The following is a 25000-nucleotide window of genomic DNA, read 5'->3' on the forward strand; positions in this document are numbered from 1 at the left end:
GGGAGAGAGAGAGGGAGGGAGAGAGAGGGAGGTAAAGGGCGAGAGAGAGGGAGGGAGAGAGAGAGAGGGAGAGAGAGAGGGAGGGAGAGGGAGAGAGGGAGGGAGAGGCGAGAGAGAGAAGGAGGGAAAGGGAGAGAGACGGAGGGAGAAGGTGAGAGAGGGCAAGAGAGGGAGAAAGCGAGAGAGGGCGAGAGAGGGAGAAGGCGAGAGAGGGCAGGAGAGAGAGAGGGAGGTAGAGGGCGAGAGAGGGAGGGAGAGAGAGGGAGGGAGAGGGTGAGAGAGAGGGAGGGAGAGAGGGAGAAGGTGAGAGAGAGAGAGAGGGAGAGACGGAGAGAGAGAGACAGAGAGAGCGAGAAAGAGAGAGAGGGAGAGACGTAGAGATGGAGAGAGAGGGAGAAGGTGAGAGAGGGAGGGAGAGGGCGAGAGAGAAAGAGAGGGAGGGAGAGGGTGAGAGAGAAGGAGAGGGCGAGAGAGAGGGAGAGAGAGAGGGAGAAGGCGAGAGAGGGAGGGAGAGGGTGAGAGAGGGAGATAGCGGTATGGAGAGGGTGAGAGAGAGAGGGAGGGCGAGGGCGAGAGAGGGAAGGAGAGGGAGACAGAGGGAGAGAGAAAGAGCGAGAGAGGGAGAGACGGATAGAGAGATAAATGGAGAGAGAGAGAGAGAAAGTTCATCTCAAAAAAGATTTGGGATGAACTTTAGGACATATTTACATCGGTTGCAAAAAAAACAAGATGGCGACGGCCTATACGCAGAGCTCAAGGCTTGGAAACACAAACCAACGGGCGACTGCCTCCACCTCTTTCATACGGGCTACAGTCTGTAACCAGGCAAACTAAATACTGTGCTCCATTGGTGTATGTTTATTAGGATTTGAGCCAATCAAACAAGTGTTTTGTCCTCCTTAATTTCTAAAATCGGCGTTTTGGGCGCTTGGCGCTTCACCGTTAATCCCGTTGTTTTGAAGCCTCTTTTACCAAAATAGAACACCGGCTCGCTGTCACGCGCTCAGTTCACAAATGTCTGTGTTGGTTATGAGGAGCGCATGTTTGTCCAGTGCATATTGCATTAATTCTACTTTTGGGCCCTTTGCAGAACGACTCAACGACACCATCTCCGTCCGCAGTGCAGAACTGTTCCAGCGTGAGCTCCACCAGCAAAGTGCTGAAGCAGTACGGGAACCTGCTGAAGGGAAAACTGGACCGCCTCGCCGTGGACCTCCGAGACCACGTCGTAGACCCCCGAGACCATGTCGTAGACCTCCAAGACCATGTCGTAGACCCCCGAGACCACGCCGTGGACCTCCGAGACCACGTCGTAGACCTCCAAGACCACGTCGTAGACCCCCGAGACCACGTCGTAGACCTCCAAGACCATGTCGTAGACCCCCGAGACCACGTCGTAGACCTCCAAGACCATGTCGTAGACCCCCGAGACCACGTCGTAGACCTCCAAGACCACGTCGTAGACCCCCGAGACCATGTCGTAGACCTCCAAGACCACGTCGTAGACCTCCAAGACCACGTCGTAGACCTCCAAGACCACGCCGTGGACCTCCGAGACGTCCCCAACGTGGAACCGGGGACGACCGCGACCGAGGAGCGCTGCAGTTAAGCTAACGAACTCATTTGAGCTGTTGACGAAGACCCGATAGGAAAGGACTGGGACGGCCCCGTGGAGGGAATTATCAGTTGTTTTTCAACATTCATACTGGAAACAAAGGATGATGGACGCAGGTAGAAACCAGTGACTGAATGAACTGTAGTTCTGAGTTGAATGTCACACAAAAAAACGCACAAGACGTGATGGTTTCTTTTAGATGTCGTAGCCCTTTAAGCCCTAACCCTTAATCCTATTTATAGTTTGAGTTGTGTTTAGAGGTTGTACATGTGGATTGTATAGTATTGTAGCCCTGATTTCTATGTTTAATTTGATACCTAACGTGCTTTTTTTTGCTGATTTATACCATGTTTTTTTTTTCTTGATTTGTACCTGATATAGAAGGGTCCCCTAGGGCTCAAAGAGTTGTCTCAAAAAGACCAAAAAAAAAAAATGTTGAAACTGAGAGCCGGTCAAAGTAAAGTAAAATCATTTACGTTGTAGCTTGCTCTGCTCAAAACCCAAATACACCGACGCCATTTTGAATGTTATTCGGTGCAGTTAGTTGCACTAACACTACAGATAAGTTTAGCTAAATAGCCTACGTTAGCTAGTAGCAGCCTGTTCGCTAGTACCAGCCTAAAAAAGGAAACATTTGGGGGGTTTAAGAGCTAACTGGTCCAGAGCTTTTCTCCATTGGTGGAAAAGACACGGCAGGGTTTGCTCGTGTTTTGCTTCTATTTTTTATATCTCTTTGTTTTTTTTCTTGGATGGAGATGGAGGTCGCTTGCCAAGAGCTGCAGCAGACTTTGTGTTTACTGTATTGCTAACTGGGGAAAGTGCACTGGAGGGCTTAGTGCAGAACATTTCACAAACATGACTTCAGGGTCCTTCAAGCGAAACTAATCCATCTGGAATGATGTTGTCATGCCCTGGCTTTAAGTCAGACCCCAATACACTCATTTGTTTCCATGTGAATCTATTTTTGTAACGTACACCAGAGTTAAAGTGAGTTTAGTGTGGGTGGTGCACTTTGTTGGTTATACTTGCAGTGTGTGATCAAAATCTGAGGTTGTAGCGCCATCTGTGGTTGGATTAGAGGCATCTCATCTCTCCCTTATCTTCATTTTTGGGTGGCTAACTCACTTTATATTTAATTTTACATTTAACTCCCTACATATTTGTACATATATCTTAATAGCTCATCTTTTGAGAAAAAAAGAAGAGGAAAAGAAACATTTGAACATGATTAAAGGGCCAGTGTGTAGCATTTTGGGCGATTAATTAGCAGACATATATAATATAACATTCATAACTATGTTTTTAGCAGTGTATAAATAACCTGACACTTAAGAGTCGCTCTGTTTTTGCTCTCTTACAACGTCCCCTTCATATCTAAACAGGGAGCAGGTCCTCTAGAGCCACCATGTTTTTCTACAGTAGCCCAGAAGGGACAAACCGGCCTCTGAACAGAACCATTTACGTTTTTACATCACCTGTAGTTCTCTGAAGTGTTTGAAACTGTAGTAACGTGAGCTGCAAAGTGCAGAACTGTTATTATGGTATGGATGGCCACTGGATGCCACCAAATCTCACACACTGTCCCTTTGAAGCACTCAACAGCGCCCCCAAACGGCAAAATGCGGTCTCTGCTATAGCAGAATCCATGTGTGTATTTGTCAAGTTGTAATTTTATATTTGAGATTTTGTTACAAGAAAAAGTCCAAAGATGTCTGAATGTATGTACAGTATATACGGTGTATGCATACAGAGACTTAATTTGTCTGTATTACTTTTATAGATTTTGTAAACATGTATGATATATGCATGTAATTCTTGCAAAATCCCTGTTAGACTCTGCTAGTGAGACTCTGTTACGTGTGTTAATATATTATTTATTTTCTGAGGACTTAAGAGTGTTTGGGAGGCGGGCATCACACTGTTCTATATTACGTAGATCATTTTGATCAGTCACAGTTTTCAAAACTAAAAGACCAGAGCAATTAGATCATTCTTTGAGAGTGCAGAAGTGAAAGAAGAGGAGGAACATGTTGGTTTGGGTCTAATTTGTAATTCCTGTAATTCCTGTAGTTTCATTGAGCCATGCAACCTGTCATAAATAAATAAATACTGACATTTTATTACACTGGAGTTTCACTAAACAAATATAATGAATGTATTTGTTAAGCCACTTTAATCAGCAGGTAGCCGAAAGAATGCAGTGCTCTGATTGGTGCAGCCAACATGATCATATGACCGAAAGCAACGGGCTGAAAAATAAGTGGGATGGAAAACAAAAACAAAGATTTGTCACGCTAGATACCGAAAGTCATGACAAAACCGGAAACTGCAGAAATTGCCTTGACAGATATAGGTGTTACTTATTTGTAAAGATCTCAAGTACTGGCAAGTCTCTTGTTGTTAATAATATATATATATATATATATATATATATATATATATATATATATATATATATATATATATATATATATATATATATATATATAAAATGCATGGTGAAATACATTCTGAATAGATTCAGAATTAGCTAGTCAGCAACTTTTATACTGAAAGTCACCACCGGAAGTTGTACACGTCATTGATGCTATTGACGTTTCTAAGTCACATGATATTCTTTTCAGATTTGAGAGCCGCAGTGGCTCGACTCGGACAGTTAGTGTGGATTTTTAACATATTTATAATCTTTTCTTTTTTTAAGTACTACATGTAACGACTGCTACTTTTGATGTCGAGGTTTACTTCGCCGGTTTTATTTAAAAAAAAATGATTTTAATCGCTCATACTTTCATAACGGTCGCTAGGTAACGGTATCAGTACGCGTCACTAAGTAAGATAAAACACACACAGGAAGCGTTTATGAACGCGCTCAACTCGTCGGTGCCTGACAGCGCGTGGGGCTCGCGAGGAGGTCAGGTCTCACGATGACGGAGCGGACCCCTCTTCTCCACTACCGCCTCTCCACCAGCGTCAATGAATCCGAGCCGCGGTGCCCTTCGCCCGGGCAGGCCCCGGCGCAGCACCCGGGCAGCCCGCGGAAGAAGTCCGCCCAGCAGCGGCAGCCCGAGAAGCTCTCCATCTTCTTCGGCGTAGTGATACCGACCCTGCTGTCCATGTTCAGCGTGGTGGTGTTCCTCCGAATAGGTGAGTGCGGGTGACACCGGATGTGTGCTAAAATCACTGCGCATCTTTTTGTGTTCGCCAAACCCCATTGATAGGTACGACATTTTAATGGTTACTTGTCTTTTGGAAAAGTTTTGTGGGTTATAGCACAACTATTACTTATTTAAAGTAGGTATTGTTGAATTCGGCTTGAAAGTTATTCATTAATTGTGGCTTGTTTTCAGAAACATACACTTTTAAAGTGTTAAATAGAGCTACGCCAAACCTCATTTAAAACTGACAATTTAGTTAATGTTACCTTGTTTTTTGGTAAAGTTTTGTGGTTTATAACATAACATAACAACAACTTTTTTTCGTAAGTATTGTTGAATTCGGCATGCAAGTCATTCATTAATTGTGGCTTGTTTTCAGAAACATAAGCTTGTAAAGTGTTAAATTGAGCTACGTCAAACCTCATTTAAAGCTGACAATTTAGCTAATGTTACCTTGTTTTTTGGTAGAGTTTTGTGGTTAATAACATAACATAACTATTACTTTTTTTTAGTAGGTATTGTTGAAATCGGCTTGCGAGTTCTTCATTAATTGTGGCTTGTTTCAGTAACATACACCTTTAAAGTTTTAAATAGAGCTACGCCAAACCTCATTTAAAATGTATATTTTTATGTTACCTTGTTTGTCAGTAAAGTTTTGTGGGTTATAACACAACTATTACTTATTTAAAGTAAGTATTGTTGAATTCGGCTTGAAAATTATTCATTAATTGTGGCTTGTTTTCAGAAACATACACTTTTAAAGTGTTAATTTGAGCTACGCCAAACCTAACTTAAAGCTGACAATTTAGCTAATGTTACCTTGTTTGTTGGTAAAGTTTTGTGGTTTATATCTTAACATAACTATTACTTGTTTTAGTAGGTATTGTTGAATTCGGCATGCAAGCCATTCATCAAGTTTGGCTTGTTTCACATCAAGTGTTCAACAGAGCCAAACCTCATTTAAAATGATGACAGTTTAATGTTACCTTGTTTGTGGTTCATTACATATCTATGACTTTTTTTGAGTAGGAATTGTGTGGCTTGTTTCAGTAACATACACGTTTAAAGAGTTCAGTGTTCTTCTTTCTGAATATCCTGGAGGCACCACCTGACGGTCCCATACGTTGATTTTATTGAACTAAAGTTGTGCTTGAGGACGTTCAAAGGTGGCGAAAATAAATCATTAAAAAAGACACGATAACCCTTATTATTCACCTCACTGATCCAGTGCGGTTCGTGAATGGGATTTGGACGAAGAAGATTAATTATAGAGGCTTTTAAAAGCTTTGAGGTGATGCTAATGACCTCAGGTTTCATACACACCTGCACTCAAAACCAGGGCCCTATTTCTTCTGTTTTACCAGTTTGAGAGCAACCTTTTTGTGCGTTGCTTGATTGAATCGCCAGTTAAATGTGTATTCCTTACATTAAAACCCTCCACATCTCACTGTTCACCTACTTCCTCTTGCAAAAGAGTTTCAACCTCAGCAAAAGTTAGTTTGTCCGTCCGACAGCAGAGACGAGCTCCAAATAAAGTTATACAGACGAGAGAAGATGTCACGTTTTCCTCAATTTTTATTAATTGTAGGAAAAGCTTTTCATCAACGATGCGTAACTTCGCGGTTAGAACTGCATAGACAAGTCTGTTTGTTTGATGTCGAGATCACAAAAAAGTTCCGCTTTCCCGTGAAAAATGTGCAGCTTTAATCATTACGTGACGCAATCCACACATTTCACATTCTTGCTGTCAAAGCATTACAAAAAGAGGCACTAAAAACTGGGAAGCACCCAAAAAAAAACTCCAGCATTTCACATAAAAGTTCATTTTCTCTTCAATCTGATGTGACTTCCAGTTATTTGTGTGTTTCTCTCCTTGTTGCACCTCCAAGTTGTTTTCTTACTCTCTCTCTCATTCTCCCCCCATAGTCTCGTGAGACGTCAGCTGACACACACACACACACACACACACACACACACACACACACACACACACACACACACACACACACACACACACACACAGGAGGACTTTAGAGCTACTACTCTCACATGCTAACATGCCGCTCTACAGGAACTAGCTGCAGTTTCACTGAGGGATGTGAAACTTCTGCGAAAAGACCTGCGTGGTTGTCGGAGAATTTACCGTATTCTCCTTCTTTTAAAATAAAGAAGAAGTGGTTGTTGGCTTTCGGTTGCCATTTTGAGTCACCTTATTTGTTGTTGTATTTGTCGGCTAATCCAAAACCGCACAGATAAATCCTGTGTGCTTTCTGTTTTGGGAACCAGGGCGACGCCCACTTCCTGGTTGCTCGTGCAGAAACTCGTCACTGCGGCGCTCCGTAGTTCCTGAAATCAAACGGTTTCTTTTTGACAGTGAAGGAAACTGGACTTCCCTCTTCAATCCACTCTGACGTTGGTTCCCAGCCCAACGCTGATCAGTGGTGTTGTTTGTTTGTTGTGTCTGAGCAGGGTTCATGGTGGGTCATTCCGGACTGTACCAAGCCATCGCCATGCTGCTGGTGGCCTACTTCATCATCTGCATGACCGTGCTGTCGGTCTGCGCCATCTCCACCAATGGAGCCCTGGATGCTGGAGGGGCCTATTGTATCCTCTACACACACACACACCATCACACACACACACCAACACATGACAAGGTGTGTCTTTGTTTATGGGATGTGATGGAGCATTGTATGTGGGCCTGATCCGTTCATTATTTCAATAGAGTCAGTGTTGTTTATCACTCAGGACAGGCCATCATCATCATCCTCATCATCTTCATCATCCTCATCCTCTTCAGTTAAAACACATGGCTCACACTTAAGAGCTTTGCCTTCTTGGCATTCCGCTTTTTCATTTATTATATTACAAAAAAGTTAATCATTAAACTTAGTTTTAACTTATTGAGTTATCTCTTAACTCGTATTAAACCGCTTGGAAGGACTTTGTTTTGTTCACCCGATTCTGTCTGGTTCTGCTTTTTAATCTCTATTTAAAGCGCCGAGAGGAAGCCGACCTTTAGCGGTGACGCTCTGCCGACACACCTGGACGCTGCCGTGGTAACGGGGCCTTTGCTCAAGGGCACCTCGCGGTGGCAATGAGGGCGGGGCCACTGGTTTCCACATTTATCCTGCTGGTCCGGGGGGGGGATTGAACCAACGATTTCCTGGTCACGAGTTCCCTCTCAGATGACTAGTTTACACATTTTTGGAAATACCCTTAAAGGGACAGTACGTATGTAGCGTTGGTAGATATGAAAATGCAACGAATCTCAAGTTTCAGGCGATTGGATGCCAATGAACACATAGTTGATGCTAATTAATCCCCCAAAATGCAACACACCGGCCCTCTTAACCGACGTCTTTTTGAGAGTGAGACAAGAAACTCCATTTAAATAAGATCGGCGGCTCGATTCCCGGCTCCTCCAGTCCATGTCGATGGAAAGACACTCAAGCTGTGGGTCGCGTGATTGGATGTGACCGTTAGCTAGTCAGTCTTATGGGCTATAAAGGCGCTATTCCAGTACACATTCAAGTATATTTACCATTAACCAAGTCCATATCTGCCCATTGAATACCATGAAGAAAGATCTAGCCTTGAGGCCACAGATATTCACCATGGTTTCAGTCTTTTTGCTCATCTTCTGGCTGTGGATGATGATATATTCACCCACAGTATCATGACGTAGACGTCAAGGTCCTAAACGCAAAGGTACCATCGACCCGTTGACCTGAACTTCCCATCAGACATGATCAGCCGGGCGTTGGGTCCGGAGTTCGGCGGCAGCATCGGCATCATGTTCTTCCTGGCCAACGTGTGCGGCAGCGCGCTCTTCGTGCTCGGGCTGGTCGAGGCCATCATGGACACCTTCGGAGTGCCGGAAGGTGAGTTTCATTTCGACACCCCTTCCTCCCGCCCTGTGAAATGCAGCCATGTCAACATTCGTCGCGATGTATAGTTTAGATTTAGAACTTACAAGATGTAGCATTAGCATTAGCTTTGTGTTATGCTTACTGTAGGTCATCAACTTCTAGCAGGTCAATGCACCCTGGACATGTGGCCTTTCAATCAGTCACATGATCAATTTAAAGTCGGCAATTACCCCTAATTACCCATAAGTCAGTGGATTCAAATCCAGAACCCTGCTATCTGTGAGCTAAACGCTAAATTACTATTATATTTTATTTGATATATTTTATTATTGCTCCAAAAGCAATTGCAACACTGGGGGTTAGGCAATGTTTCAGGACAGGTAATATTAGTGACTGTAATTACTATTATTTATTTATTCATTATCTTTAAAATAAATAATTGTTTCTCCACAATTATAGCTCCATACATTTTCTATTTTCATGAGTTATTTGAAGTAGTAGTTTTTCTCCATCTAATACAATGGAAACCAGAAAGTTCACTCGTTTGTGAAACAACATTAACGTAGTTGTGGAAAGTTATGGATATAATCACGGAAAAGTTAAATTTTCCAGCAGAAGAAAGTCTTCCATTGTTCAGTAACTGACTGCGTTAAATTATGGAGATAATCAGAGGTCTAAATGCAGAAAGTGTTCAGAAACAACGTCTCCACTGTTCGTTTGATATCTTTGGAGAAGTAACTCTCGTTAATACAGACGTTTTAAAATAAGCTTCCGTCTTCACAGGAAACGACTTTAGATCGTAAAAAAAAAAGATCGTAGTTTTGCTTAAAATTACTACGGAAGTTTGCAGCTCCTCGTTTCACGCGTGGATGGAACATCTGACTGAGTGTGTAGACATTAATGTGCTGTTTATGTCTTTTTTAAGCTTTTTAAATGCACCACTAAAACATGAACATGTGAGACCACACACACACACACACGCGCGCGCACACACTCGCACGCACACATGCACACACACACATCCACGCACGCCTGCACATAAACGCACATGCACACACAAACACATGCACACACACGCCTGCAAACGAACGCACATATGCGCACACATGCACACACACACTCACACACACGCCTGCACACGAACGCACACATGCGCACACACACACACGCACATTTACACACACACGCACATTCACACATGCACACACCTGCACACGAAAGCACGTATGCGCACACACACACGCACATTTACACAGACACGCACATACACACATACACACACCTGCAAACGAATGCACATATGCGCACACACGTGCACACACACGCACATTTACACACACGCACATACACACACACACGCCTGCACACGAACGCACATATGCGCATACATGCGCACACACACATACCTGCACACGAACGCACACACACACGCTCGCACAGACGCACACACACACAAACACATATCTCCCTTGTCTTTTCCCTCCTGACCTCCTGACCTCGTTCCCGCCTCCAGACGGGTCTCTGGCTACCTCCCCCTACCAGGTGCTGCCGTCGGGCTACTGGTGGTCGCTGCTGTACGGCACGGGCGTGGCCCTGCTGTGCCTGCTGGTGTGCCTGGTGGGAGCGCACATCTACGCCAAGGCCACCTTCGTCATCTTCCTGGTGGTGATGTTCGTCCTGGGCACTGTCTTTGTCAGCTTCTTCGCTGTGCAGCCGCGCACCATTGTGCTGCCCGGCTCCGCCGCCTTCAACCCCACGGTCAACGGGACGGGCCCGGCCTTCCCCACCACCGCCAACTTCACCGGCTTCAAGCTGGACACGCTGCAGGGGAACCTGTGGGGTGAGTCTCACCACCAGCTGTCCACTATCAGGGAATAATGGACGACCGCACGGCCATTATTCCTGATAATGGACACTGCGAAGGGCATTATTCCTGATAATGGACACCGCGAAGGACATTATTCCTGATAATGAACACCTCAAAGGGCATTATTCCTGATAATGGACACCGCGAAGGGCATTATTCCTGATAATGGACACCTCAAAGGGCATTATTCCTGATAATGGACACCGCGAAGGGCATTATTCCTGATAATGGACACCGCGAAGGGCATTATTCCTGATAATGGACACCGCGAAGGGCATTATTCCTGATAATGGACACCGCGAAGGGCATTATTCCTGATATTGGACACCGCGAAGGCCATTATTCCTGATAATGGACACCGCAAAGGCCATTATTCCTGATAATGGACAACTCGAAGGACATTACCACTCAATGTGTTGTTCAGCTTTTAACTGGTTCATTTACACTCTTATTGATTTGTTGTATTTGAGGAACCTTAAAAAGATGATTTATTATTATTTATTATTGGCGAGGATTATTGTCGAGGTTGGTGGTGTAAATCAACTGCTTTTGTAATTGGAAGACGACTAAACCTAAAAAATAGCTCCATACGGGGACGGAGGCCTTTTTGCTTCTTCTACTAGTCCCGTGAAAAGTCTCCATGTTCCTCAGGTGGGCTTCCTGTAAAAAGTAGAGACTGACCTCTGGTGGAGTGAGCTGTGCACCACATCAATACAGCGTCGTTACAAGCGGAGCGAATGTATTGAAATACCTTGAGAGACAAGAACATGATCCCTCACCGGCTTCCCACTCATTAACATCTGATTATTTTGATCTTTTATGTTATTCGTCAAAAGTTTCACAGTGGCCGTTTTGATTGATCTCTAAATAGATGTTGCGCTCGTTCTCTCCGGTTCTTAATGTCCACGGAAATCTGCCCATTTACTCCGGTCTGCTCTCAGGGATTTGCATCCGAGCGCATGATGACTGAGCTAACTGGTGTGACTCGTGAGGACTATTACACGCCGGAGCTTTGAATAAGCCCGAGAAAGAAAAGGGGTCATCGTGTGTTTACAGTTCAAACACTGGAATGAGGCTTTCTGAACGCCTCTACTTGCATTATGAGGAGCAGAAAGTTATTTAATATGCATGTTTACTTTCAATAGTCAATACAGCACTTTACTTTAGAGAGCTTTGGTTTCATTGGAACTCCCTCTGAGGTGTCGGTAGAAGTTAAAGAGTTCGCTTTGATCCTCGTGGAAACTTTGGGAACGTTTGGGAATCTTGTCCAACAGTGTCTTTGGTTGATTCCAATATTTATTTCCAACTATATTCATAAAGACATCCAACAGGATGTGCATGTATGTCCTTCCCTTTGGTCTACTCTTGCGAGAGTTCCTTCAAGTTCGGCACAAATCTCCTCTCGGGCTCGAGGATGTGAAAACTGGTGTTTTAATTTCGCAGATAAAGAAGAATTAAAACAGTCATTTCCGTCTGATTGTTTTTAATCTATACATTGTTCGACAAAAGAAGCCCCAGAACCACAATACCGCCTTAAAAATAACCCAAATCACGCACCCCTAGGGTCATTGGAATTAACTTTTTTATAGCAAACAAGTTCAAGTGAACGGTGTAAAAGTGACTTTTCTTCTAAGCTATGACATGGTGTCAATGCCCTGATGACACAGTGATTAATAGGAGTTATGGATCACTTATTAGAAACTGTCACTGTGACCAATCCCTTTCCTCACCAAATGTAACGTTCTTCCGGATGGCGCTGATGAGAAAAGGCGACTCACCCGCTCTGATCTCTGCTCCGCAGCCGACTACTCCGTGGACTACACCACCAACACCATGATGACCTTCGCCACCGTCTTCGCCGTCATGTTCAACGGCTGCACCGGCATCATGGCCGGCTCCAATATGTCAGGTCTGTCCCGATTACCTGTGTGTGTGTGTGTGTGTGTGTGTGTGTGTGTGTGTGTGTGTGTGTGTGTGTGGACACACAGTAAACCTGTGTTATGCACCAGGTGACCTGAAGAACCCGAGCTACTCCATCCCTCGGGGAACCATAACCGCCGTCATCTTCACCTTCATCATCTACAACATGCTCAGCATAATGGTGGCCTGCTCCTGTGACCGGTCAGTCCCACACACACGTGGACACACATGTGCACGCACGCACGCACACATACATGCACACACAAGCATGCACGCACGCACACATACATGCACACACAAGCATGCACGCCTGCACACACATAAACACGTTCACACACACACACTCACATGCACGCACGCACACACGCATGCACACACGCCTGCACACACACACGCCTGCACACACACTCACATGCACGCACGCACACACGTATGCACACACACATGCACACACGCACACACACACTCGCATGCACGCACTCACACATGCATGCACACACACACACACTCCCACACACACGCCTGCACACACACTCACATGCACGCACGCATGCACACACACATGCACACACACACACACACGCCTGCACACACACTCACATACACGCACGCACACACGCCTGCACACACACTCACATGCACGCACGCACACACGCCTGCACACACACATGCACACACACACGCCTGCACACACACGCACACACACTCACATGCACGCACTCACACACGCATGCACACACACACACTCACACACACACGCCTGCACACACGCACGCACACACACATGCACGCCTACACGCACTCACGCACGCACGCACACACACACACACACACACACACACACACACACACACATAACATCCTGTACATGCACACATTGTCATTGGAGTATTTTAGACTCATATTCTTTGATGCGATCTGAAAAGCATGTATTTTTATGTTCTCATTCCTCCATGAGAGCCGATGCTCCGTGTGTCTCATCCAGTTCTATCTCATCTCCACACAAACAGACAGCAGTGAAACGGCCCGTAATTGAACATTAGAAGCAGACAGGGTAATTAAACCGTGGGTTGATAAGAGCGCGCCGCTGTAGTAAAAGATGTTTGCCTGTTTTGTTTGCCAGCCGCGGAAATCCAATACTTAGTGGCGATCAGATAACCCGAAACACGGTTCATTTTCTGCTCCGCCAGACTGAACAGAGCGTGAGAGGAGGCCGATCTCACAACCATCTGTTCCCAGAGACCAGGTGTCAGTTAATCAATCGGAACAACCGCGGCATGCGTCGATGAAAGTGGACAAAATAATGGAAACACGCCACAGTGGGGCCTCCTCTTTCAATCACGTTTCATCGGGGATTGAACCGTTTCTCATGAAGCTGCAGGTCACGTAGACGCGGACGCGAAAATCACATATAACACAAAAGTACATCTCGTGAGGCTTCAAGTAGCGCATTTGTGGCAGCTTTAGGGGCGTGGCTTAGGTGTGTGTGTGTGTGTGTGTGTGTGTGTGAGACACGCAGCGGCGACTGTTAGTTCCAAACAACAACAACAACAACAACAACGGCGGACAGAAGAGCAAAGAACGGCATTGAAGGCGATCGTCAAAGGAAAAGATGAAGTTTTGATTGAAGTTTGATTGACAGATGGTTCGTCCAATCACCTGCCAAGTATTTGTTTGTTTTTTAAAGTGACAGCCCCTCTTTGAAACAGACTCCATTGACGGCTTCTCAGATGGTTCTGTGGAACAAACCATATTGCAGGTCATTAACGTGCACTTTGCAAATAGTTTAATCAAATAAAATTCGTCTTTGTGGGAAAATACTTTTTAGATTTTAGATTTTAGATTTCCGCGCTCTAAAAATATTCCATCAGAAGAAAAAGAGACACAAACATAACTTGAATAACTTTTAAATGTGACCGCTATATCAACGACAACATGCTAACGCTGTAGCATCCACATGATACAGCAAAGCATTCCTCTCATCGAGTGTTAGCATGCAGCTAGCACTCGTTAGCTGCATGCTAACACTTTGATGTCCTCACTTCACTTCTCTCTTGAGGTATAAGCGGTCAAGTCTTTACCTTGATGTTACTTTCTGATTATTTGTCCTCTCTCTCTCTCTCTCCCCCTTCCTCTCTCTCTCTCTCTCCGTCTCGTTCTATCCATCCTTTGCTGAGTGCCAGAGTTCAGTATTGATGTAGCTCCAACGCCAGTGTTGCCAAGGTGTTAAACTGACATGACAGGGCTATAAAAGAGCATCGGGGATCAATAGCGCCATCATTTACCGCGCCGCGGCGTCCGCCTACCACACACACACACACACACACACACACACACACACACACACACACACACACACACACACACTGAAAAGAGACAAAGACTGCACCTCTGCGGCGCTCCGTCTTTGTTCCCCTGAGTCTCAATTACAACCTGTACTTTGTGGTGTTGTGCTCTTTTAATCTAAAGCAGTTCACCGGACATGAAGTTATTAGTTTATCAAAAATAGTAATAACAGCTAGAGCCAAATCAGCACTGAGCCCCACCCCCCTGCTCACATGACCCAACAAAGAGGCCAACCACAAAGGTCCCTCGTGACCTGTGGTGTGTGTGTGTGTGTGTGTACATTTGCAGACACAGTGGAATCTGGCCACTCAGGTCACATCAGCGTCACATGCAGCAATAAAAGATATGGAAAAATAGTGGATATTGCCAAATGCTATTGATTGAAGGAGCTCATATCTCGTATCTTTGCATTGACAATAGTTGTTTGCTGCTGTATCGATGCTGAATGACCTTTAACCACTGGAAAGGTTCACTAAAAATATGAAACAGTCAGCTAAAAGTCACATACATGTTTTGAAGTGGAAATGGTGTGAGTAAGTGCAAACTAAACATTGACAGTTAAATTGACCTTTGGCTAAGCCCCGCCCCCTGCTATGGTGCCATGGAGCCCACACTGCCACTAACTGCACTCGCTGAAGAAACTCTATCTAATGGAATTAAGGAACAACAATACTGTTCCCGTGAACTTTATTCACCGGTACGATCTTTTAAAAGCAAAAGCAGCACCTGTCGACACCTTTTATTGGCTAGCGTAGCATAGACGTGCTATCACGGCAAGTGACAGCGCATCATGTGTTATTGGTTTCATGCTATGGACATCACTCCCTCTCTTATCTTCGGTCGTTCAGGTTTATTGGGTCCGACATGAGCGCTATCTTTGCCGGCTGAAAATTTCTGGGAAGCACGAGTTAAACTGACGATGTTTCCTTATTGTTGTTTATGTTGTCCACATGAAGGCCAGTGTGTTACTTCCTTTAAAATATATGCTGGTTACTGTGAGAAAACAGTCAATAGTATTATTATAAGTGGGGAGATATCATCGCATTCCTCTTGAGTTTGTTTCTCATCCTGATTTCAGACGTTGTGATGATAAATACAAATAATTTTTTTTTTATTCAGCGCTGATTCTGCTCCATTAAGTCGGCTCACTCCGAGTGAAAAGAAAAATATGACCAACAATACCCAAAGTGCATCGTAAAACGTTATTGAGTTTTCTGTAAGGGAATTAAAGAAAGAGCGATGTTTACCGTGGCACGAGAGTTTAAGAAAGCATCCATTTACCGAGTGAAAATGGTTGAAGACCCTGGTCGTCCATTACGGGCGTAGCGTCGCATACCTATCCAGGACGAGCCTTTTGTGGAAGCCGCTCTGAAATATGGGAATGGAACCGTTGTGTGTTGTTGTTATTATGAAAACACAAGTGATGAGAGTGAAGGGAAAGCGAAAAACTTGTAAACATTCCCCAATGTCACAGCACATATTATGCAGACATTGTTTGTAGCACACAATACTGTGGTTGTGAGCAAATTTAGGAAGTTGTTCAATAAATAAACAGAAGCCTCTGCACAAGTGTCTTAAAGCTGCATTTTCTCTCCTGACCACCAGGGGGTGACTCCTCTGGTTGTATAGAAGTCTATGCTTCATTTGCTAAAACTGCATTCTCTCTACTGTCGACCAGAGGGCGACTCCTCTGGTTGTATAGAAGTATATGCTTCATGCACGACTCCTCTGGCTGTATAGAAGTATATGCTTCATTTGTTAAAGCTGAATTCTCTCTCCTGACCATCAGAGATCAGAGGGCAACTTCTGGTTGTATAGAAGTATGTGCTTCATGTGTTAAAGCTGCATTCTCTCTCCTGCCAACCAGGGGGCAACTCCTCTGGTTGTATAGAAGTCGATGCTTCATTTGCTAAAACGGCATTCTCTCTACTGTCCACCAGAAGGCGACTCCTCTGGTTGTATAGAAGTCTATGCTTCATGTGTTAAAGCTGCATTCTCTCTCCTGACCACCAGAAGGCGACTCCTCTGGTTGTATAGAAGTCTATGCTTCATGTGTTAAAGCTGCATTCTCTCTCCTGACCACCAGGGGGTGACTCCTCTGGTTGTATAGAAGTCTATATAAATGACTCTACTTCTCTTGATGTATTCCCTCAGTAAACATTGTAAACATGAGTTTATGTCTCAATCTCTAGTTTCAAGTCTTCTTCAATACAGCATGATGTTCATTGCACTTAAAGGTTGCACTTCTATTCCAATTGTGTCTTTCTATGCGTTAATAGAAAAATAAAATAGTAATAAGTACATTTTAAAGTACATTTTTTTGTCTCCCCTCTCAGTTGTCTCATGAAAAGCTCCTGTGTGCGTTGTAGTCGCGTGAGCTGTCCAGAAGGTGGCGGTCACTCTCTGGCCAAGCAGCCGTTTTTAACAGGGACGATTTAGAGCGACACACTAACCTTTACATAAGGCTCCTCTGAACGGCACATTGTAGTTCTGCATCATAGTTTCTGAGGTTGCATGGAGGAAGTATTTTCTTTCAACCATTGTTCCTAAAGTCTGTTTTTATCTCGAGGAACGGGGGTCTTGATTTTGATGATCTTAAAACACTTTTTTACAGACTGGCTTTTGATGTCATCTTTTTACTGCTTTATTTTTAAATTAATTTTAAATGTTATTATTATTATTTTTCATTAAAAAAATAATGTATTTTTTATTTATTTTATTTGTATTTAATGTAATTTAATTATTTATGTTTTTAAAATGTAAATAACATAAATAAAATAACATGTAAAATAAATAAATAATAATAATAAAAAATAATAATAAATAAAATAAATTATTGAGTCAGTGCCAAGCATATACATTTGGTGATTCCTTTAATTCAATAATTTTAAAATAGCTTTAATAATACACTTTCCAGCTTTCCAGCCATGTTTCCTCTTGCTGCTTTGTTGGTTTCCACTATTAAAAGCTGTGTCAGAGACATGTACGACTGCAAACTTCACCTCAATAGTTTGAGTCAAATCCTATCTGAGTCACAGGGATTTGTAGGAGGATCTGTGTGGAGCCGTGAGAACGGAGGGAAAAATGAGTTTTTGGAAAAAGCTCCAGAGCTGCAGACAGGAAGTGGCTACAGCGAGAAAGGAGATGTTGAATGAGGGAAAGAACAAAAAAAGCATTTGATTGAAAAGGTGAATAGAAAGTGCGTAGATGAAATGCAACTTGTTTAAGTAACGCTGTGGATGTTTTACACGCGGCTGTGAGGTTTACTTTGCAGATGCATTTATTTTACCAGCCCTTATATTTGGGTCTGCTCTGAGATTATCGGCAACGATATGCCACTTTGGTTTGATGATGACGATGAAGGCGATGAAGGCTGAGGGGAATCCATTAACCTCGTGTGACCAGCTGGCCGGCCATGACAGATTGCCCTGTCGGCTCTATCAAGCTCCTCTAGTCTGTGGATTAAGAATCCAAATCTACACACCGTATTATCTTACAACTGGATTCATGCCTGAATAATAACTAACTGGTTTAGGTGTGTGTGTGTGTGTGTGTGTGTGTGTGTGTGTGTGTGTGTGTGTGTGACATGCGTGTCCTCCAGCGACCTTTCGTCTTATTCGTTCAGCTTTTGTTTTATTAACTGACTTGATAATTATATTAATTTTTGTATCAGCTGGGCCTTCTTTCTGTTGTGCTATCTCTGACATGCAGCCTTGTGGATGTGTGTTCCTCTGCCTCTCATCCACACACACACACACACACACACACACACACACACACACACACACACACGCACACACGCACACTGCTCTGGCTTTTTCCAGAAAAGTTGCATCTTTCTTTACAGCACTTTTTTCTTCTTTTTTCTCCATCCTCCAAAATACAAACCAAACCTGCCGTATTCCTGCTGTGCTCCGTCTCCTCTTTTCACCTACGCACTTTCTATTTTCAGCTATCTTGTGTGTCCCCTCTCTCTCTCTCTCTCTCTCTCTCCCTCTCTCTCTCTCTGTTTACCTTTTCAATCATGCTTTTTTAGTTTTTTCACTCATTCAACATCTCCTTTCTCGCTTTAGCCCCTTCCTGTCCTCCTGTCTTCCATCGCCTCCCACAGCTCTGGAGCTTTTTCCAAAAACCCAAGGTCCTTTTTCCTCCGTTCTCATCTTAAAAACAGGTATTTTTTTACGGTTCATTTCATGCCACAGATCCTCCTACAAATCCCTGTGACTCAGATAGTATTTGACTAAAACTATTGAGGTAACGTTTGCAGTAGTAAATGTCTATGATTGGTGAATCACACAGCTGACGCTTTTAATAGTAGAAACCAACAAAGCAGCGAGAGGAAACATGGCTCAGACTAAACGAAAACACAACTGATTGATTATGGATCAGAAGAAGAGCAGATAAAGTAATGCACAACTTGGAACCCTCCGGGCCGTGTATTGGCAATCACCTCACGATTTGGAACTTTGATAACATATCTGATTTAAACATGCTCTTAATTTGTTTGTTTATCATATTTTATTGGACATTTTCTACTTTGACATTTTTTTCTCTTCACTATTGCATGTTTATTGCCACGCACCAATCACCAAGCCACACCGTCTCTGATTCTGATCGAGCAGGAGAAAGCCGAAAGAAACGGTTTGTAAAGCCGCTACAGACGCCAGGAACCGGCAGCGAAAACGTCTCCGCTCTCGTCATCTTCGTCCTCGTCATCTTCGCTCTCGTCTTCGCTTTCGTCGTCTTCGCTCTCGTCATCTTCGCCCTCATTGTCTCGCCATCTTCACTCTCGTCATCTTCGCTCTCGTTCTCTCGTCGTCTCCGGTCTCGTAGTCTCCGGTCTTGTAGTCTTCGGTCTCGTAGTCTTCAGTTTCGTCGTCTTCGCTCTCTTCGTCTCGTCGTCTTCGGTCTCGTCGTCTTCGGTCTCGTCGTCTTCGGTCTCGTCGCCTCGTCGTCTTTGCTCTCGTCGTCTTTGCTCTCGTCATCTTTGCTCTCGTCATCTTTGCTCTCGTAGTCTCGTCGTCTTCGGTCTCGTCGTCTCCGGTCTCGTCGTCTCGTCGTCTTCACTCTCGTCTTCTCGTCGTCTTCGGTCTCGTTGTCTTGACTCTCATCTTCTCGTCGTCTTCGGTCTCGTTGTCTTGACTCTCATCTTCTCGTCGTCTTCGGTCTCGTCGTCTTCACTCTCGTCTTCTCGTCGTCTTCACTCTCGTCGTCTCGTCGTCTTCACTCTCGTCTTCTCGTCGTCTTCGGTCTTGTCGTCTCGTCGTCTTTACTCTCGTCTTCTCGTCGTCTTCACTCTCGTCTTGTCGTCGTCTTCACTCTCGTCGTCTCGTCGTCTTCGGTCTTGTCTTCTCGTCGTCTTCACTCTCGTCTTGTCGTCGTCTTCGGTCTCGTCGTCTCGTCGTCTTTACTCTCGTCGTCTTTACTCTCGTCGTCTTCACTCTCGTCGTCTTCACTCTTGTCGTCTTCACTCTCGTCGTCTTCACTCTCGTCGTCTTCACTCTCGTCTTCTCGTCGTCTTCACTCTCGTCGTCTTCACTCTCGTCTTCTCGTCGTCTTCACTCTCGTCTTCTCGTCGTCTTCACTCTCGTCTTCTCGTCGTCTTCACTCTCGTCGTCTTCACTCTCGTCGTCTTCACTCTCGTCGTCTTCACTCTCGTCGTCTTCGGTCTCGTCGTCTTCACTCTCGTCTTCTCGTCGTCTTCACTCTCGTCTTCTCGTCGTCTTCACTCTCGTCGTCTTCACTCTCGTCGTCTTCACTCTCGTCTTCTCGTCGTCTTCACTCTCGTCTTCACTCTCGTCGTCTTCACTCTCGTCGTCTCGTCGTGTTCACTCTTGTCTTCTCGTCGTCTTCGGTCTCGTCGTCTCGTCGTCTTCACTCTCGTCGTCTTCACTCTCGTCTTCTCGTCGTCTTCACTCTCGTCGTCTTCACTCTCGTCTTCTCGTCGTCTTCGGTCTCGTCGTCTTCACTCTCGTCGTCTTCACTCTCGTCTTCTCGTCGTCTTCGGTCTCGTCGTCTCGTCGTCTTCACTCTCGTCGTCTTCACTCTCGTCTTCTCGTCGTCTTCGGTCTCGTCGTCTTCACTCTCGTCGTCTTCACTCTCGTCTTCTCGTCGTCTTCGGTCTCGTCGTCTCGTCGTCTTCACTCTCGTCGTCTTCACTCTCGTCGTCTTCACTCTCGTCTTCTCGTCGTCTTCGGTCTCGTCGTCTTCACTCTCGTCGTCTTCACTCTCGTCGTCTTCACTCTCGTCTTCTCGTCGTCTTCGGTCTCGTCGTCTCGTCGTCTTCACTCTCGTCGTCTTCACTCTCGTCGTCTTCACTCTCGTCTTCTCGTCGTCTTCGGTCTCGTCGTCTCGTCGTCTTCACTCTCGTCTTCTCGTCGTCTTCGGTCTCGTCGTCTTCACTCTCGTCGTCTTCACTCTCGTCTTCTCGTCGTCTTCGGTCTCGTCGTCTCGTCGTCTTCACTCTCGTCGTCTTCACTCTCGTCGTCTTCACTCTCGTCGTCTTCACTCTCGTCGTCTTCACTCTCGTCTTCTCGTCGTTTTCACTCTCGTCTTCTCGTCGTCTTCACTCTCGTCTTCTCGTCGTCTTCACTCTCGTCTTCTCGTCGTCTTCACTCTCGTCGTCTTCACTCTCGTCTTCTCGTCGTTTTCACTCTCGTCTTCTCGTCGTCTTCACTCTCGTCTTCTCGTCGTCTTCTCGTCGTCTTCGGTCTCGTCGTCTCGTCGTCTTCACTCTCGTCTTCTCGTCGTCTTCACTCTTGTCTTCTCGTCGTCTTCGGTCTCGTCTTCTCGACGTCTTCACTCTCGTCTTCTCGTCGTCTTCGGTCTCGTCGTCTCGTCGTCTTCACTCTTGTCTTCTCGTCGTCTTCGGTCTCGTCGTCTCGTCGTCTTCACTCTCGTCTTCTCGTCGTCTTCACTCTCGTTTTCTCGTCGTCTTCACTCTCGTCTTCTCGTCGTCTTCACTCCTGTCTTCTCGTCGTCTTTGGTCTCGTTGTCTCGTCGTCTTCACTCTCGTCGTCTCGTCGTCTTCGGTCTCGTCGTCTTCACTCTCGTCGTCTCGTCGTCTTCACTCTCGTCGTCTCGTCGTCTTCACTCTCGTCGTTTTCGGTCTCGTCGTCTTCACTCTCGTCGTCTCGTCGTCTTCACTCTCGTCGTCTTCGGTCTCGTCGTCTTCGGTCTCGTCGTCTTCACTCTCGTCGTCTCGTCGTCTTCACTCTCGTCGTCTCGTCGTCTTCACTCTCGTCGTCTTCACTCTCGTCGTCTTCACTCTCGTCGTCTTCACTCTCGTCGTCTTCGGTCTCGTCGTCTTCGTCTCGTCGTCTTCACTCTCGTCGTCTTCGGTCTCGTCGTCTCGTCGTCTTCACTCTCGTCGTCTTGTCGTCTTCACTCTCGTCGTCTCGTCGTCTTCACTCTCGTCGTCTCGTCGTCTTCACTCTCGTCGTCTCGTCGTCTTCACTCTCGTCGTCTTCGGTCTCGTCGTCTTCGGTCTCTTCGTCTTCACTCTCGTCGTCTCTTCGTCTTCACTCTCGTCGTCTCGTCGTCTTCACTCTCGTCGTCTTCGGTCTCGTATCCAACAGAGGAGTCGCCCCCTGGTGGTCAGGAGAGAAAATGCAGCTTCAAGGCACTTCAAGTGAAGAAGAGTTTGGTTTTAATGTTAGTATATACAGTTTATTAAAGCATTTAAGGGAATCGTTTGGCAGCAATCAGATACAATATTAATAATAACTTAATATTCTTAAGTGTGTTTTCTTTAGTGTATAGTCACCGGAAAATATGAATCGATGTGTTTTCGTTACCTTTTAGAACGAGTCCTTTTATATCGACATGCAGTTCATCTCTACGGATGTTGCGTCGCCATGTTTCTACAGGAGCCCGGAGCGGACAAATCAAACTATATTTTGAAACGTGAACGGGTCGACGGTGGCGATGGAAAAGTAGAGATGTGCAGAGTACATGTGAAGTGTTGGGAGAGAAGAGGGAAGGGAGGAGAGAAGGTGTGTGTGTGTGTGTGTGTGTGTGTGTGTGTGTGTGTGTGTGTGTGTGTGTGTGTGTGTGTGTGTGTGCGCGCAGAGGCCTTGTTAGTTATTGATCCCATTTAATAATCCTTAACCACAGTCTATTCCCATGAGAGCACTTAACTCCCCCTCCCTCTCTCCGGCTCTTACAAACCCCATTCCGCCTCCCTCTCCTCTTCCCTTTCTCCTCTTCCCTCTCTCCTCTCCTCTTCCCTCTCCTCTTCCCTCTCGCTTCTTTACTCTTCCCTCCTCCCTTTCTCCTTTTCCATCTTCCCTCTCCTCTTCCCTCTCTCCTCTTCCCTCTCTTCCCTGTTCTTCTCCACTCTCCTCTTCCCTCCTTCCTCTTCCCTTCCCTCTCCTCTTCCCTCCCCTAGTCTTCCCTCTCCTCTCTCCTCTTCCCTCCCCCCTAGTCTTCCCTCTCCTCTTTACTCTTCCCTCTCCTCTTTACTCTTCCCTCTCCTCTTTACTCTTCCCTTCTCCTCTTCCCTCTCTTCCCTGTTCTTCTCCCCTCTCTTTTTCCCTCCTTCCTCTTCCCTTCCCTCTCCTCGTCTTTTCCCCCTAGTATTCCCTCTCCTCTTCCCTTGCCTCTCCTCTCTCCTCTTCCCTCTCCTCCTCCCTCTTCCCTCTCTCCTCTTCCCTCTCCTCCTCCCTCTTCCCTCTCTCTTCTTCCCTCTCCTCCTCCCTCCTCCCTCTCCTCTTCATATCTCTGTACCTCTTCCCTTGCCTCTCCTCTCTCCTCTTCCCTCTCCTCCTCCCTCTTCCCTCTCTCCTCTTCCCTCTCCTCTCTCCCCTTCCCTCTCCTCCTTCCTCTTCCCTCTCCTTGTCCCTTCCCCCTAGTATTCCCTCTCCTCTTCCCTTGCCTCTCCTCTCTCCTCTTCCCTCTCTCCTCTTCCCTCTCCTCCTCCCCCCTCCCTCTCCTCTTCATATCTCTGTACCTCTTCCCTTGCCTCTCCTCTCTCCTCTTCCCTCTCCTCCTCCCTCCTCCCTCTCCTCTTCATATCTCTGTACCTCTTCCCTTGCCTCTGCTCTCTCCTCTTCCCTCTCCTCCTCCCTCTTCCCTCTCTCCTCTTCCCTCTCCTCCTCCCTCCTCCCTCTCCTCTTCATATCTCTGTACCTCTTCCCTTGCCTCTCCTCTCTCCTCTTCCCTCTCCTCCTCCCTCTTCCCTCTCTCCTCTTCCCTCTCCTCTCTCCCCTTCCCTCTCCTCCTTCCTCTTTCCTCTCCTTGTCCCTTCCCCCTAGTATTCCCTCTCCTCTTCCCTTGCCTCTCCTCTCTCCTCTTCCCTCTCTCCTCTTCCCTCTCCTCCCTCCTCCCTCTCCTCTTCATATCTCTGTACCTCTTCCCTTGCCTCTCCTCTCTCCTCTTCCCTCTCCTCCTCCCTCTTCCCTCTCTCCTCTTCCCTCTCCTCCTCCCTCTTCCCTCTCTCCTCTTCCCTCTCCTCCTCCCTCCTCCCTCTCCTCTTCATATCTCTGTACCTCTTCCTCGGCCCTGCTGTGCTCCGTGGCCTCTCTCTGAAAGGACCCAGCAGGTGGAGGTGGCGAGAGGCTAAAGACCGACACTGAACTCCCCCGGCAGTAAAAAGGTGTAATACTCTGTCAGGTGCGTTTGTTGCCATGGCGCCCACCGGGCCTCATGAGGCCGTACAGGTACCCCGGGTCCTTTGCAAATGGAGGCCCACGTGTTCACACCTCTGAAGTGCTTTGAGGACTTTGCCGCTGTCTTTGTTTGCTGAAAGAGTTCTGAAACCTTTTCATCTCATTTCATCTGAGGCCTTTTATACTTTCATTCTTTCAATTCAGTTCTGAGTTCGATAAAAGGTGCACTTTTACTAAGCGGGGAATATTCTGTGTAATGGCACCAGAAACCCTGAATTAAATATGTTGGTTTGATCGTGTGTAAAACCCGTCTCGTCTCGTTTTACACACAGAATTCCAGTTAATTTTGTCACGTAAAGTACAACATGTACTGTGTGTGTTTGTCTTTTAGTCATTAACGCAATATTCCACTTTCAAATACTTGGCTACTATTGGTTCCTATTTAGACTTTCAAAAACTACAATTTCACGGCTGTCAAAAAGGCACCTGTACACACACTGTGTATATATATATATATATATATAGTTATGTTATCGTGGGACCATTATTGGGCGATCCGTCTGTTCCATCCCGACCCAAAAGGAATCCTAAACTGGAGATATCCATGCAGCCGTTGA

General features: G+C 45.7%; 1 protein-coding gene across 1 annotated transcript in view; it reads left to right on the forward strand.

The window, feature by feature from the left end:
* Nucleotides 1–4539: 4539 nt before the first annotated feature.
* Nucleotides 4540–25000, forward strand: part of LOC306742428 (solute carrier family 12 member 9) — a gene marked incomplete at both ends in the record, with an annotated part of 54717 nt that continues 34256 nt past the window's right edge. Inside the window, 6 exons of the mRNA XM_079224810.1 lie at nucleotides 4540–4759; nucleotides 7240–7374; nucleotides 8517–8654; nucleotides 10156–10482; nucleotides 12311–12418; nucleotides 12519–12630. Of these exons, the coding sequence (XP_079080936.1) occupies nucleotides 4540–4759; nucleotides 7240–7374; nucleotides 8517–8654; nucleotides 10156–10482; nucleotides 12311–12418; nucleotides 12519–12630 (1040 nt within the window). The remainder of the gene's footprint in view (nucleotides 4760–7239; nucleotides 7375–8516; nucleotides 8655–10155; nucleotides 10483–12310; nucleotides 12419–12518; nucleotides 12631–25000) is intronic.

This window comes from Taurulus bubalis (genome assembly GCF_910589615.1).
Source record: "Taurulus bubalis genome assembly, chromosome: 10".
Taxonomy (NCBI): Eukaryota; Metazoa; Chordata; class Actinopteri; order Perciformes; family Cottidae; genus Taurulus; species Taurulus bubalis.